Source organism: Anser anser (genome assembly GCF_964211835.1).
Source record: "Anser anser genome assembly, chromosome: 1".
Classification (NCBI taxonomy): Eukaryota; Metazoa; Chordata; class Aves; order Anseriformes; family Anatidae; genus Anser; species Anser anser.
The window spans coordinates 157,020,110-157,037,318 of NC_139720.1; the positions used below are offsets into that span (position 1 = coordinate 157,020,110).

At 36.4% G+C, this 17,209-nt stretch overlaps 1 protein-coding gene across 3 annotated transcripts in view; it reads left to right on the plus strand.

Annotated features, from left to right (window-relative positions):
* Positions 1 to 17,209, plus strand: part of UGGT2 (UDP-glucose glycoprotein glucosyltransferase 2) — a 95,318-nt gene that overhangs the window by 26,238 nt on the left and 51,871 nt on the right. For all 3 annotated transcript variants that reach the window (XM_083800436.1, XM_083800434.1, XM_083800435.1), the window contains 5 exons: positions 2,531 to 2,591; positions 7,180 to 7,271; positions 8,825 to 8,975; positions 11,055 to 11,174; positions 13,948 to 14,033. In XM_083800436.1, the coding sequence (XP_083656562.1) occupies positions 2,531 to 2,591; positions 7,180 to 7,271; positions 8,825 to 8,975; positions 11,055 to 11,174; positions 13,948 to 14,033 (510 nt within the window). The remainder of the gene's footprint in view (positions 1 to 2,530; positions 2,592 to 7,179; positions 7,272 to 8,824; positions 8,976 to 11,054; positions 11,175 to 13,947; positions 14,034 to 17,209) is intronic.

Sequence of the window (17,209 nt, forward strand, 5' to 3'; positions counted from 1 at the left end):
TGTAGACACTGTAACAACTAATATATTTCATGTTGACATTTTGATAATATTTTATAAGATATTTTTCAGTTTTGATTTGTTCTAAATGGTTGTCATGAATATATGCTATGTAAGAATGCAGTAGTTAAAAATTACAATACTCTTAAGTTTTTTGGTATTCATTCATAATTCATGTGTTAACATTATGAACATGTGCAAGGTTTCCTTTTCTTCCCTGATATGCAGTACTGTATAGCTATGTGTTCTTCCACACAAGAATAAAGATGCATATATTATCTGATAGAAAATGTTTCAATCTTAAGAGTCGTGCAAGAACATTCCTATGACATGTAGAATGATCATTAGAATCCATCTACCAGGTGGTTAAACATTTCTGGATAGTGAGTCCTCATCAGTGACTATTTTGAAAAACAATGCATAAAACCTTGTGAAGATCTGAACAGATGACTGAACTCAAAGCAAACACATGTCTTTCACAAGTACTTCTACTTGCTGCCTCAAGTTCATAGGGTGTTCTTCTTGGTGACTGACCAAGACAGAGTAACTGAGGTGGGAAAGGTTCTCTGGAAGCCATCTGGTCCAACCCCTGCTCAGTCAGGGCCACCCAGAGCAGGTTGCCCAGGACTGTGTCCGGATGGCTTTTGAAGATCTCCAAGGAAATCTCCACCACCTCTCAGGATAACATGTGCCGGTGCTCCATCACCCGCACAGCACAGAAGTGCTGCCTGATGTCCAGCGGGAGCCTCCTGTGTTCCAGCTTGTGCCCATTGCCTCTTGATATGATATTGTCCCTTACACTTAACACGCTTTCTCCCTAAAATCTTGCAAGAATCCTGCAACATGAACTGTCATATAAAGACAAGGAGCTGGTTAATGTTTTTTAAATGTATTGGGGTTTTTTTGCTATAAAAAATAATTAGCAGTAAAGTTTACCTTTCACTGGCCGGTATTTTACTTCCTTGCAAATGTTAGGCCAGCTTTGTCTTGTCCTTGCTGCTTTTTGTTATTTTCACATTCATCTTTTATGTTTCTCCTTTTTATCTTTGTAGTTTTTATCATCGGTTTATGCAGATGAAGCACTGATTCTGAGAGTTGCAGACCCTACTAAAAATTATGTTGACTTTAGCAAAATAAAAATTATAAGCAAGTCATTAAGCTCGTCCTCCAGTGATTACTGATAATAATATATTTGATCTGTTTTGTAGGGCTGTCTCTGAGATCACAGTTTGAGTTTCAGCTTTCCCATTTTGAGCCAATTTTGAGCTAAGGAAAATACACCAAGTATGGGCTTGTTTAAATACAGCTCCTTCTTGACCCTCTGTTGCCATTTCATTGCATGCTCTGGAAGCGTGCAGTGCTTCACAGTGACAAAAATAACCTGCCATAATATGTACAGGGGGTGGATGGAAAAAGGTATTTACATTGAGAAGGATAAGCTGTGATGAGTTTTGTAATATTTATAAACAAAGCTTGGAGATCATGTTGTTTGCACTTAACAAGTCCCTTTGATAACCTGGAAAACCTGAATATTTGTTTAAAGTAAACAGATTTTGCATCTTATTTCTGACGTACTGTGAAAACTATGTGAAATTTATTAGCAAGGTCTATTCTAAGCCATTTTGGTTTTTTGGGGGAAGTGAATGTCTATGTTACTAAATAACTGTTTTACTACCATAATTTTTGAAGTTGAGTTAGTAGATAATTCTTAGTTTGCTTAGTTAACTTCCAGGTTTAAGATGACTTCAATTTTTTTTTGTCCCATATGGATTTGCTAAAACACATACAATTATACTCTTTTTTTCTTTGGAGAAAAATGTGGACAATAGAGTATTTATTTTGGCATTTATTGGGGGGATCAGATTTAGGTTAATACAGTTCGGGGTTTCATAAAGCATGGTGAAACTAATTTGCCTCTGAGTGTATTTTACCCAAGCCTAATAGTTACAAACTTTGCATACAGTACATTGTGGCAGGTGAAGGTAAAATAGACAAAATAGTCTTTTTACAATGTTCTTGAAAAGTAAAAAATGTTAAATCAATGGATTATCTCTGAAAAGGTAGAATGACTAAGGAAGCTAACTTCAAAAGCATCAAATTGTGTCTTTGGCCACCTGTGCTGTAAGATTGAATAGCATAGAGTTATTAACATTAACTTAAAAGATACAATTACAATGTTTATTTAGGCAATAGTTTAGATATTCAAACAACTTCATTTTTTGTAATATACATGCTGTTTTCCAGAAAAGCAAGAGAAAAAAATGAGAGTTGTAAAAAATATAATAAAAATAAATGCTGATAATATTACTTCAACAAAACTTGACATAAACTTGAAATTTAGGTTTACTAGAGTAGTAGAGAAGATACTTGTTTTGAAAATAAAACATTTATGACACTATGCATTACTCTCTAAGTCTTATAGCATTGTCAATTACGGTGCATTAGATACTGTATTAAAATAATACGTTTCAAATTGTTTAATACAGTTTTAAAAATACAGTGGTTGAGTAATACCAATATTTCATTTTTACAGATCATTGACCAGAGTGCCAGTAGACAAGCAAATGCGAAATGAAATAGAAGAAAATCAGAAGGTTTGTTTTATTTCTTCCAGTACCCATTTCGGTTACTGTCATATTGCTGTGTTTGGAGATTTGTATTAGTACAGCAGCTTTCATGTGGTTTCTTTCAGAGCAAAGTAGTTAATGGTTTCTGTTTGTTTGTTTTGTTTTGTTTTGTTTTACTTTCTGCTGTTCTTGGTACTTTTCTCTTTCCCTCTTTTTGCTTTACAGAATTAGGCAGGGACAAACAATTTTTCTGGATTGTTGTGTTCAGTCTTAAATTGTGTACTGTGAAAGCAGGATAACAGTTAATCTTTTATAGAGCTTGGTGTTGAATGTATGCATGCTGTTTATGTTGTGGTCAGGACATGCTAGATTTGAGCTTTCCATTTTACTGGAGTCATGCATGCAACTCTTGTGCGAGGTATTTTGAACATCGTCTATGGCAGATAGATATATTTTCATCCTTGCTGCACTGCATCTTTGTGCTTTGTATCACATGAAGAGTCATTGCTCTTGTATTTTTTGACTGATCATTTTAGCCAATGCTAAAGTGTCACTTTGCACTGTAGAGATTTCCTGACAAATGTATTTTCTGTCTGAGTTCATAGTTTGAATTTGTTGTTTCAACTTAAGTGTTAAATGTTAGCCACTGTGCTTTTAGGACTGGTCTCCTAAAATGGCAGGTCCAAGATCAGCATTGTTGTGTTTTTAAATGAATCTTGTAAGACCTGTTTGTGTCTATATCACTAGACCATGTAAATGTTGCCTTTGACTTGAATAGTGCTTCCATAGCATTGTCCTTAATCTTTGTTTAGATTAATATTTATTACCCAGTTTTTAGTTGACATTGCTGTTGGCATGACGTGTTGCCAATCTCTGTGCTCAAGTAGCAGGACTTCCTACAAGTGGCTGTTTCCTGTCAAAGAGGAAGTGTAGTGAGCAACCCCTGTAGCTGGTTTTGAGAAAACTGAATTATTGCACATGCAGGTTAAGTTCTGAGTAGGCAGCATTCTCCTGATTTTCAGTCTGTGACTCATGCGTTTGTCAGAACGTGTATTTTTGTATGGTGCTAAGACTGTTGTTATGGGGTTTATTTCTTACTTAAGGAACTCTTGTATTTTTACAACATTTCTGTGTATAATTTTGCTTTGTATCCATTCAGGTCTTTTTCTTTGTCTTGACAAGACTAGTATTTCCAGGGGAATGCCTTTCTAGGTTCTTCCACCTTCCAAAACAGTGAAAATTAACCATGTCCCTGTTGTGCTGTGAAGCCCACTGATGCAGTCTTCTCATAAGGAGCTTGTCACCTCCACTGCAGATGAAATTTCATATTAATGTGTTGGAAGTCTCCACCATGCAAAACTATTCCTGCACAAATAGTGACAGACTCAAGTGTTGCACGAACAGTTCTGTCAATAGATGATAGTGGTTTTGTCAGTAGATGGTTGCACGTGGGATTGGTGCATTGAGAATACAATCACATGTCCCAGCAGATCACCTTCCTGGGCCCTCCAGCTTTCTTGTGTACTAGGTACGTTTGATTCTTGGGTAAGATGATGCACTTCAGTGATTTTGCAGAGATCTTTTAATGGGCTTAACATTATGGAGACATCTTCCTTCTTGCTCTAGTGAGAAGTGCCATAGTTTTTCCATACAATATCTGCACCCTGCTTCATTGCTTTCTGTATACATCTGAGAAATGCATTTTCCTATATCTCGTTGTTAAGGTTGTAGTCAGGATAAAGCAAAACAGCTCTGATGATCATAGTTTCTCTAGAGTATATGAGTGTTAAAATCAGGTTCTTTCTTGTTGCTTGGTGAAGTCTTTAAAATGTCGTTTCAATTAAAGCTCTGTAAACACACACACAAAAAAAACCGAACTTCTTAAGCAAAAACTACTGTACTCCAAAACACAGAAAAATGAAAAGTATATCAGGAATTAAAATCTCTATTATTACTAAATATAAGGACTAGGCAAAGTAGCGAAGATCTGGATTGAAATGAAGATACCTGCATTTAGGCACATCCATCTAGGTATCTAAACTCCTCTTATAACAATGAAGAAGTAGTCAATGTACATCAAAAACAATTTTTCTCTCTTAGTGGTGTTTTTTTGGGATGCAATTGAGCTGCCTAAACCTGATTTCTGAAGTCATCTGGGATGCCACGGGGTATCCGTCATAGCCACACAGGTCTGGTGAACGTGGCCATGTGGACATCCATTCTCTTCTGCCTGATTTGTACTTTCCAGTCCAGAAGCCTTACCCTGACACCTTTCAGTATCTCAAATGACATTGGATATCTTTGTGGTTGGTCAGCTGAACCACTGACATGATTCCATAGACTGGATTGAATGCATTAACTATAACACGATCTTAGGCACCTAAATTTAAGTTTCGTATACTACATCCTACAGGTCTTTAGACAGATAAAAACCAAAATCTGTTGAATAAAAGTAGGGAAACTTCCTGAACACTACTGCTAGAGCACAATAAATGGGCATGTGCATTCTTGAACTGCGGCGCATCCATCTAGCAGCAGGAGAGATATGATCTCATGCTGTGTGTAACTGAATGATTCCCTCTCAAGATAATGAAAGTTGAATAGGAAATGTAACGGGAGGAAATAAAGGTATTAAAAGTTGAAAGGCATCTGATGATTTAGATGTAATGAGTTGATATCCAACTAAAAAAGAGACAAAGAACTGCTATGGGTAAAACAAAAAAGAAAATCTCATTAAACACAACTCAAAACTTCCAGTGCAATAATTTGCTGACAGTTTAGCAACGAAATACTGTGTGAGTATTATTAGCATTAAATTCTAGTCTTGGGTGTCTAAATACTGCTTTCATCAATGTTGTTAAGGCAAACGGATGAACTTCCGAACAATCAAATGCCTGTTATCAAAGATGTGTAATGTGTCTCAGCTCTGAATCAGCCCAGTTCTTTTCCTACAGTACCAAAGGATTTGGAAACATGTAGACTCCCATTGCAATACCTATTGGCTGATTCTTTCATCTTAGTTCTTGCATTTGTTTCAGTTAGCATTCATTTTTGTATGACCTATATCAGCCAGTTGCAATCTTATCAGTATCTCTGTTTATTTGAGTCTCTGGGCTTATAGGGATGACCAGTAAGCTTTCAGTCACGGTACGAGATCTCTTAGCCTAAATGATGATTTCAGGGCTTCAGGGACAGGGCTTTTTCTGACTCCCCGGCTTTTCTCACAGGATCTGAGTAAGGGCCCTGAAAGATGCTGGTAAGATTTTGTGGGGCTGGAATCCTGCTTATGTTTGCTGTTCACTCCTTGAGTCAAGTGGTATTAATGGGGAATTTTCTGCAGTCACAGCACTTTGTGGTACAACTGTGGTATTAAAATCGTGGTCAGAGTTAGATTTGCTAACTACAGGAATATTTCAGGTCTATCTAGGACTTTGCATCTCTGCCTGGTGCAGAGTGAAAGTGAGACTTTGGGAGGGTATTTAATTTTATGTGAAGCTAGGAAAAATGTGTCAGACGCCAGCTACTACTTCTCGGTCTTGTTTTAATGGTTGCATAAGCTTTACAGCTTTCAATATTTTCCTGATTTTTCTCTCATTTGTTCAGGGGCAGTCTCAGAAACGAAGTAACATACACAGCCTGAGTTGCTTGCTTAAAGTGTGCTTTTGTTGAAATTGCGTTTTTTGTTCACTGTTTTGTTCAATAAGTGAGAGTTAAATGAGAAAAAAAATATTTCAGCCCTTTTTTTTATATTTTTTTTTCCATGCATACTTACAACGCTTTGCAGTCCTCTGTTGGGAATTAAGACAGATCTGGAAATCTGACAGCTCCTCATGGTGTTAGTTGGAATAAACTGCTGTTGTTGCTCCTGTTACGTATCTTGCTTCAGCCACTGTCGATAGTTTGAACAGTGTGGTGCCTCACTGCTCTCTGAGAAAAAATGATAAGGCAGTCCTTACTCACTAAATACTACCTTCATCTTGTGTTTGTTTGATTATTGTGTTTTTTCTCTTTGCAAAGCAAGGATATGCTGTCCCTTTCTGATCTCTGGTCTTTTCAAGATCCCTTTGTTAAATGAGATTGTATGGTTCTAGTCTGTCTTTTCTACCTTCCCTGAAGAATTGCTACTGCGCATTTTTGGAATTGTGCAAGATTTTTAGATGTTAAGAAAGCTAGTTTGAAGTGGAGGTGTGAAGGACATGTCGGGCCTCCATTTACTTTTTGTTTGGACGTTAATGGATTTGCAGGAGGAACGTTCTGGGGGTAATTTTTCAAAAAAATATGAACCATAGTTTGGTATTTGTGTGTATTTTCACTTTCTGTTGACGGACATTGAGAACGTGTCATCGTCTATATTTTGTACAGGTGGGAACACTGTAGGTTGGGCTACAGCGGGGGGGGCTTATACAACTGTTTTCATTGACAGTGTATTAAACAACACCGGTAGAAGTATGCTTTCAATATTTTTACTAATAACATTGAGATAAAAGAAGAAATTATGCTGAAGAGATTTGATGTGTCTGTTTTCTAGGATTACGTACAGTTTTGTGTATGTGTGTGTGTGTATGTTAGTGTTGACATATACCTAAATAAGTTAGCAATGCTTTTTATTTTTAAGCATCTTCATGAAACACTTGGAATCCAACCCGGAGAAGCACGTTTATTTCTAAATGGACTTCATATTGATCTAGATTTTCATGATCCATTTAGGTAAGAGGATATGTTTGGCTTGAAAATTACAGAATCACTAATAATACTGCAGTTGTGCTTATGGTGATAGATAATTAAATCTGTTGCATTTTGGGGGCCAGGAAGTATTCCAATAGAGAAAATATTGCTTTACAGTCTTTTTGCTTTGTATATGAAAATTGCAGAAGTAGCTGAAACCAGTATTTTTTTCTTGGAATATGTGTTCTGTAATTTACTTACAATTTTATATCTTACCATGTAAAATTAATTTTGAAATGGAAGGAATCCAACGTGTGTATACAAAGGTGGGAAGAACACTTCAGAAGAAGTAAATTAAGTGCTCTCTCATCTTTATTTCATAAGAATTACAAAAAAAATACAGGCATTAAATTTAGTTTAAAGATACGTTGGATAATTTTAGGCATGTTAGTGAGTCTGTGCCTGGTCACCTTTTCTAATGAATTCTGTTATTGTGTTCTAATATGCTTTTTTCTAGAAGAAAACTTTTTTTTCCAGTTTCTGTTAATACAGTATAATTATATTGCCTGTGATTTGCCTCTTCTTTGCAAGAACTCATAAAAATTGTGGACATTTTCCATTCCTTTGCATGTTGTGAACAACAAGACAGACATGACTACTTCAGAATCATGTTGGTGGCATGCAACCTGTCAATAAGTCTGTTGATGCTAAGGCTGAAGTTTTTTATGTTCTTGATTTGTCAGTCTACCGTTTTTATTTTTTATTTTTCTATTCCATGTCTTCTTTTATCCTTCGATGAAGATCCTTAGACTTTTTTGGTCCTAGAGATAATAGTTTTGTGTTTGTTTGGTTTTTTTACTTCATGTTTTTCTCAGAGTTTTGAGATGAGGTCAGTTGCATCTTTTTTGATAATGTTGCAAATATTGATAGGTACTTTAAAATGATAATGCTAAATTTAATTTCAATATGATTTAGAAGAAACTTTTTGAAATAGAGAATGAAGCAAAATAGAAATAAAGATGTTTGTAAAATCTATTGTGTTCTAACAGGCAAGTACTTCAGGCTTGTTTCCATTGTTATATTGAATTTTCAGATTGTAACAGATATTGCAGAGTCCTGTTCGGGCATCTTGGAAATAGCTTTCTTCACATGATCTTAGAGGTGTAGCTATGTGCTTCCTCCCTGCTGTTCTCAATGTTCTGCTATAATACAGACATAGGGTTTGTGTGTGTCTCCATCACTTGCTGCCTGTTTATCTACACTCTTCTTGGATTCCTTCCTCAGCCAGAACAATGCAACAAGCAGCATTCCCCTCTGCTGTCCTGCCACATCTTTTTAAAGATGGTGGATATTCCTTCATGTAAAATAAATGTGAATAAACCAAAGTTGCACAATCTGTTAGAATCCTGTTTTGAAATATGTTGAAGATAAATACTTGTAGTGTTATGAGTATATTTTATTTTAGACATTTGACTGTAGGAGAAAATAAGAATGATTTTTAATACTAAAAGTAATCTTTACCTTAACAGTCTTTGAAATTTTTTCCTTGTTATGCCATGACAAGATTTCACAGACATTTTGTTTTCTTGAAAAAGTATCTTAGAGACTCTTAAAGTGGATGGAAAAGTAATGCATGGCCTTCATGAACTTGGAATCAAAGAGGAGACCCTGAGTAAGTTTATGAGATTGCATATACATCCAGCAGATGACAGTTATGCACTAGACATTCGCCATTCTTCGATAATAGTGAGTATTTAAACATTTATTTTTTAAATATTGCATATTTGTTAACTCTATGTATGAGACAGTTTAATAATGTAGTATATGGAGTATAGTTGAAATAAGAGGCATAATAATGTTTCAATAAGCAGCGTAAGATACTTTGGAGGGTGGTATTCCTTCAGAGTGTTTTAGGAATAATTTTCTCTAGCATATATCTTACTAAAATTTTAAGGTGTAGGATGTTTAAAAGAAAAGAAGAATGTGTCTAAGAGTAGTTGCAAATCATAGTTGTAGAATTTGACTTTGAAGCAACTAATCACAGAATCACAGAATTGTAGGGGGTTGGAAGGGACCTCAAGAGATGATAGGGTCCATCCCCCCTGCCAAAGCAGGTTCCCTACAGCAGGTTGCCCAGGTAGGCCTCCAGATGGGCCTTGAATATCTCCAGAGAGGGAGACTCCACAGCCTCCCTGGGCAGCCTGTTCCAGTGCTCCGTCACCCTCACCGTGAAGTTCTTTTGCATGTTGGTGCGGAACTTCCTGTGATCCATTTTGTGGCCATTCCCCCTTGTCCTATCCTCACAAACCACTGAAAAGAGGTTGGCCAAATCCCTCTGTCTCACACACCTCAGGTATTTATACACGTTGATGAGATCCCCTCTCGGTCTTCTTTTCTCCAGGCTGAACAGACCCAGGTCTCTCAGCCTTTCCTCATAGGGAAGATGCTCCAGGCCCCGTATCATCTTTGTGGCCCTCCACTGGACTCTTTCCAGGAGATCCCTGTCTTTTTTGTACCAGGGAGCCCAGAACTGGACGCAGGACTCATAATCACAGAATAGTTGAGGTTGGAAGGCACCCCCGGAGATCATCTAGTCCAAACTTCTGGCTCAAGCAGGGTCCCAGAGAGCACGTTGCACAGGATTGTGTCCAGGCAGCTTTTGAATATCTCCAGTGAAGGAGACTGTTCAGCCTATCTGGGCAACCTGTTCCAGTGCTTAGTCACCCTCACAGTAAAGAAGTTTATCCTCATGTTCGGATGGAACCTCCTGTGTTTCAGTTTGTGCCCATTGCCTCTTGTCCTATTGCTGGGTACCACTGAGGAGAGTCTGGCCCCATCTTCTGACATCCTCCCTTCAGAAACTTACAGATGGTGATCAGAAACCCCTGAGCCTCCTCTTCTCCACGCTGAACAATCCCAGCTCCCTCAGCCTGTCCTCATATGAGAGATGCTTCAGTCCCTTGATCATTTTAATAGCTCTTCGCTGGACTCGCTCCATGTCTCCCATGGCCTGGACAGAGAGAGTGATCTAGCTTGTATTATGCAAGACTGCTGAATGTACTTTAAAAGTAGGATAAGTGAATTGTGGAGAACTTACACATCTTGTTTTCCATTGTCCAATGACTCTGCTTTTTTTCCTTGTTTTTCAAAGTTCTTAGTTTTCAAAACAAAGGTTATATGCAAATGGAAAAGGCACTATGAGACTGATTTTCTTCACCAGCAAGAAGCATGTATCTCTCTCCTGTTTGCCAATTATAGATAGCTTGCACAGAAAACAGTGTAAGAATAGCACACAGTGATAAATATTAATATGAAAGAAAAAGAAAAAAGTAAAACTTATAAAATTGTATTTTTAAAAAACACATAAAAAATGACTGTAATTGACCATGTATTAATTACTTAGTTATTCTGATATATCTTAAGTGCTGCTGCAGCTGATAGATAAATATTGTATGTCTTTCAAGATGGTTATGCTATGTTACACACGTATCTGTGTGGTAAGTTGTTCTAATCTTTGTATTGTGAAAGTACTTTCCACACTTGAAAAAATGCTTTTATTCACATTCTGATACAGAACACAAAAGCCTTTTTCCTTTTCCTTTCATAATTAGTTCTGTTATGTGCTGAAAAAAAAATGAACATAGTGACTGAAAAGAAAAAAAATATTAATTTTAGAAGCTATTTTCTGTTACTAATTAAAAAAGAAATAAAACTTTTTTCCTGTTTCCAGGCTTTCTCTGTGTTTTAAAATAGCTTTATTTATACATACATAGTTTATCCACTAGTTAACGTGGTTTTTTTAAATGGTTGGCTTTTTTATTGTAGTGGATTAATGACATAGAAAAAGACTACAGCTATAGCACATGGCCTGCAAGCTATCAAGAACTGCTAAAACCTACATTTCCTGGAGTTATACAGCAGATCAGACGCAATTTATATAATTTGGTAAGTTTATATAATTTTTTTTTGCATAATGTATGTATCAATATGTGCACAGACAGTCCATTGAAAAATACACATTCTGTATTCACTGTTGGTTATGGGTTTATGTTTTCTTTGTGGGTCTACCAACAGCAGTGAGAATCGTTTTGTTTAGTAAGTCACATGTGATTATTAGTCTCATTTCTAGAACTGTTGTTTCAGTCTTTTGAGTGTAGCAGATTTTTGGTGAAGTGGTTTATTTCTATAAAATGTTCCCAGAATTATAATTAATGTTAAATTTTACATTCTACACAAAGAGTTTCTTGGTAAACTGGACTATTTTCTAGTCATGATGTAAATATACATACATCGGTACATTGTTCTGTGTATTTGGCCATGTAATGGAAGGATAATAGTAGACAAAGACAATGGAAATTTCCAGTACTACATTATCAAATTACATTCTTCAAAATGTGTAAGTGAAGGGGCATAAGGGAAGACCCTGAAACTAGAGTTCAGAAAGCTGTTGACTGTAACAGCTGAATATTCCTTATAACAACAAGAAACTATTTTTACAGCTGATTGATATCTCAGGACAGTTAACTTGTGAATGTCAAACTGAGATCAGTTAATTGAGTAATTCTTTATTGTAGATGCTTCCATAAAAAGCAGTATTTTAATTCCAGCTTTATTTCTTGGTTTTCAGGCTTTGCAAGCAAGCTGTTAATTTGAGTTTATGCCAGGCAACTGACTGTATTATAAATTAGCCTCTTAGTTTATTGAAATCCTTCATAGAGTTACAATTATGATTGGTGAAGTAACACCACTATTAGGATTCAGAGACAAAAGACAAAGATTGAAATGGTGCATCAACAGGCTACCAACTTCTGGAGGAAAGGAGGAATGTGTGCTTCACTTTAAGACTATTTTAGAAAATGTTGCCGTTTTCATGGAAGATTCACCACTGGCTTAGGTTTCCTTCTCAAGCAATTAGAATGCTTTTATATATCACTGAAGAATACAGTTGGAGATGCAAAATAATGAAAGGTCTGCTTCTACTGCCTTGGTATATAGTTCAGGAGATGAAAAGAATGCATGGGATTAGCACTGAAGAATACAGGAAGAAAGTTATTTCAGCCCTATAAGGAAAATATGTTGAAATTCTTCTGATTCAGTGGATAACATGATAACACTCGTTAACCTCTCTGACAAGAAAATGTTGTAAATGACATTCAGAAGGCAGTATTGTTACAGTTTGACAGAGGAATGCAAACATTTTATTTTTCTGAGTAAAGAGGAAAAGAAATCATGAGCTACTTCTACATGATGAATAAAGCACCACTGAGTTAATTTATATTTTTTGATGAATGCTAGTGTCCAGTGAGTGCTTATCTAGGAAAAATATAAAATATAATTTCCTTTAAAATAGCTCAAAATGAATATTATTCTGGGGAATGTCGGGAAGCTCTAATGGTACAGCTATGTCAGCTTCCTTGTGCATTACTGTAATACTTTGACCTGCATGACAACATAAACTGGTTTTCCAGAGGTTGTTTGCCGTGTGCACCGCAAAGAAAAGTTTCTGCTCACTGATTGAACAAATACTCGGTATTTCATTTTTTAACTCCCCATTTTGTTAATGGCTTTCCTTCTTTTATACTATACGATATCTGACTTGTTTTGCCAGGAGCTTTCCTGTTCCCTTCCTTGCTGCATATAGATGACTTACAATTATTAGTGAATTTTCTTCATAGAAAACTACTGAGTGAAGGTCATGGTAACTGTTCTTGTTTTAGAGGTGGTGAGCTGAGGTACAGAAAGCATACTAATTATGAATGTCTTGTAGTCTCATTTTTCCTCTATATGTAGTATTCCGTATCACTCAGTAAGTTAAGGAAGCAGCTATTACTGTTTTAAATTAAAATAATTACAAAAAGCAGTTGAATGAAGTTCAATGTATAAAAAGACAACCAAGATACAAGCAATATATAACTAAAATATGCATGCTTGCAATGAAGCAAAAGGTGTGTGTAATATGAAGTAGATTGCATATGTATTCAAAGTTAAATATTGGTATAGATTTATATAGCAGCTTTATTATAGAAATCGACAACATATCATTTAACTATAATCTGAGGGGGAGGGAGTGTTCCAAATTTTAAAATTATTCTGCTGCATTTCAGCTACTCTAACAAAATTGTGATCCGTTCTAAAGGGACTTGAATGCAAAGCTGAATAAATAAGGTACCAATGTCATAATTAAATCTGCCTAAGTATAATCTACCCATGCAGACAAATCACAGTTTTGGATTCTGTGCATGCCTGAAAGATCTGATTTTGCACTTCAAGCTACAGCAAGTGAGACAGTGTATACAAGGATATGTGAGACAGGAAAGAATTATTTCCCAGTGCTCCATTTTTTAAATACAGTTTTATGTCAACATATTCTGTTTACTTCTTTTAGTTTGGTTTTCTTGACAGTAGGGACTTAGTTGCAAGTAGTAATAGAAAAATTAGCACTAGATCTTTTTTAATTAGATAACTTCAATTAAAATAAATAGAATAGTGGCACAGTCTTTCAAAGGAGAGGTTGTTGTTGGTTTGAAGTTTAATAAACAGTTAAATCCTGTTGCTCGATATTTGGTCCAAATCCATTAATTCTGAAGGTTTTTTCATTCATACTATTCATGTTTTCTTACAATGAATGTTCTAGGAAAATGAAAACAGTTGGGGTGTACAGCTCAGAAATAGGCATAAAGACAAAATATTGTCTCTATAATATATTTTCTCTTATTAGGTTCTTTTTGTTGACCCAGTCCAAGAAGATACAGATGATTATATGACATTGGCAGAATTATTCTATCATCATAATGTACCGCTTCGGTAAGGAAAACCTGAAAGTATTGAAGGAAAGTCTTAAAAGAAAGCTGCTTTCCTTTTTTCTTTGTCATCTTTTATTCTGCTAAGCGAAGAAATGAGTTCAGAGGAAGTTCAATGCAACAACATTCTAATAAGCCATATTTTTAGCCACTTGTGTTAAGCTTGCTAGAGTATTAAGTATTCTTAAGCAAGTAGGTTGTAAAGGATAGCATACCTGATTGAGTGGAAAATAAACTGTAAAATTCTGATAAAAAGTTACCTTCTCAAATAGTCCCACTGGATGCCTATGTGAAGTTGCATTATAAACAAAATATTCTGTAAGCCGGCAGACAAATAGTAAAACACGATTTGAGGTTTTTGTTTTGTTTTTTTTTTTTTTGCTTTACTGAATGTTGTTGTTAAAAAACTCTTTAAAGATTAAAGTGAGATTAACCTCACCAAGTTTTGAATTTCTAGAAATTAGTCATGTGAGTCTGAACTAGCAGTCACTTGAGAGAAAGAGACACTTGTGAAGAAGAATCCAGTTGTTCCAAGATACCTACTTTATGAGAAAATGAATTGTTCTGCAGTGTCTTACAGGTTATAAAAGAGAAGAGTGCCCGAACTAGATCCACCGTTCAGCAAGATGAACTCCATGTTAAATAATTAAAATCTTCCCATGAAATGGCTTTCTGTTTCCCCCAGTAAATTGCAGTATTTTTAATTTTGAGTTTCCTTTAAAATTTTTTGCATTTCTTATTGTTCTTTTGCTATTATTATTATTATTCAGTGACAAAAAAAGTAAAGGAGAATAGATATTAGTTATCTGTGCATTTTCTGATAAATAACAGTATAAGAGCAGCCAAAGAGTCAGACTAAAGGTCCATTTAGGTCAGTATGTCTGCAACAGGCTTAAAGAAGCTACCTAGGTAGGATAAAAAGAACATATAAACTACGTACTTTGCTTGAGTATTTTCATAGCCTTCAGACATTTGGAGATCAAAGGATTTCAGACTCAGATTCGGTTTCTACCTATTTGGCAACAATAATCTGTTTCTCTTCCATAAACTTTTCTGCTTTCTCCTTGAATTTGTGTAAATTTTACAACCCACAGTATCTTTGCCAAGCATTTTCACATTTGACCTATGGGTGCATGAAGAACTATTTTGTTTCTTTGTTTTGAGCCAGACTTCCAATAGCTTCATTTACTGCTCCCATAGTTTTTATAACTGGGAAAGACTCAACAGTTTCTCCCATTCTCTAGATGCCATTTATGATCTTAAACAGGTCTATGATATTCTCTGACAGTCGTTTCTTTCCCTAGGTTACTAGTTATTTCTTATTTGGAAGTTGTTCTAAAGGTTCTTTTGTTGTCTTAGGTGTCTTTCCCTGAACTACCTTAGTTTTGACATAACTTCTCTGAGATGAGAGCAACAGCCCTGTACACACTACTGAAGATGTGGGCAAACCATGGGGTCTATACAGTTCTATAACGTTTTGTTTTGTTGACTGTTTCTCCTATTCCCAGATGACACAAGGTTTCAGAAAAGTTGTTTATAGTAACGATGGATGTAAAAAATGGAAGAAGCAGTTTATTGTAGAACATGATGCATCTTTATGCACTAATCATTATTTATATCTTTTTAGAAAATGTGCTGTATTTCTTACTTCCCTTTGTTCTTGTGATCTGATGCAGTCCTAATTATGACCTGAAGTTTCACCTAAACAGTATTACACTGACATAACACGTTTATTATTGTTAGTTTCAAAATACCCGCTGTGCGGTGGCTATTTGAATGAAAACCTGGCTTCCTAAATCGTGAAAGTTGTTGAATTATTGCTTATAAATATAGAGGTCTTCTGAAATTTGGACCCAGTATTGCAGATTCTCATGTTCTAGCAGCTCTCAGGTACCATGAGATCAGTAGATCTCTCATGTGCTTGTAGCAGCTATGATGAAGCTATATGCTATATGGAAATAATCCCAAAATGTACAGAGATGAATGAAATTCCAAAATGCATAAGCAGAAGCCAGCTTTGAGTCTGTGCGCTACTCCTTTAGAAACTCCTTTGTGATTCCTCTGTTCCAATTCGCCTCTTTTTGATAGCTGGCATGATTTTCCAGCTCTTTACCAATCTCCGTGTTTAGAACATCATCCAGCGCTGCTATTTGTGTAGTCAGGGATAGGCAGCAATTTATCCAGCTGTGTTTCCTAAACGGCTGCAGTTGCGTAAGCCAGGCAGCACATTGAGCAGTCTTGGTTGCAGTTGTCGGCCAGAGGCATGCATACCTGTACATTTGCTAAAAAGTAAATACAGAAGAGAACAGAGCTGAACAGCCGCTTCCAGAGGATTTTTCATGGAGCAGTTTTTCTGGGGCACTGTTGGTTTTGTCTTGGGAGAAGTGATAGCTACTAGTAGAGGATTTTTCTGCAGATCCAGTGTGAATAGCATTAGCTATTCAGGATGATTGAAGGCTGTGTTCTGGGAAACTGCACAAGGTGGATCTGAGCTGTAAAAGCAGCAGAATATGTACATAAAATCTCTATCTAAATTTCTGATTCTTAAAAATATATGATTTTGGTCATTGTTTTGGTTTAACCCTGGCAGACAGCTCAGCACCACACAGCCACCACTCTCCCCACACTGGGGTAGAAGAGAGAATCAGAAAGGTGAAAGTGCAAGTATTCATGGGTTGAGATAAGGACAGCTTACTAGGTAAAGCAAAAGCTGCACATGCAAGCCAGGCAGAATCAGGAATTCATTCAATCCTTCCCACTGGCAGGCAGATGCTCAGCCACTTCCAGGAAAGCAGGGCTCATCACAAGTAACAGTTTCTTGGAAGACAAACACCATCACTCTAAATGTTCACCTGCCTCCTTCTTTACCCCAGCTCCTATTGCTGAGAGTGACGCCGCACAGTATGGGACATCCCTTTGGCCTGTTCAGGCCAGCTGTCCTGGCTGTGTCCCCTCCCAGCTCCCGGTGCATCCCCAGCCTCCTCGCTGGCAGGGCACCACGAGAAGCTGAAAAGTCCTTGGCTCTGTGCAAGCACTGCTTCAAAATAACTAAAATATCGGTGTGTTATCTCAGGTATTTTCATCAAAAATCCAAAAGAGCGAACCTATACAAAGAAAATTAACTCTACCACAGCCAAAACCAGGACAGTCTTCTTCTTCCCATTCTTCACTCCCATTACA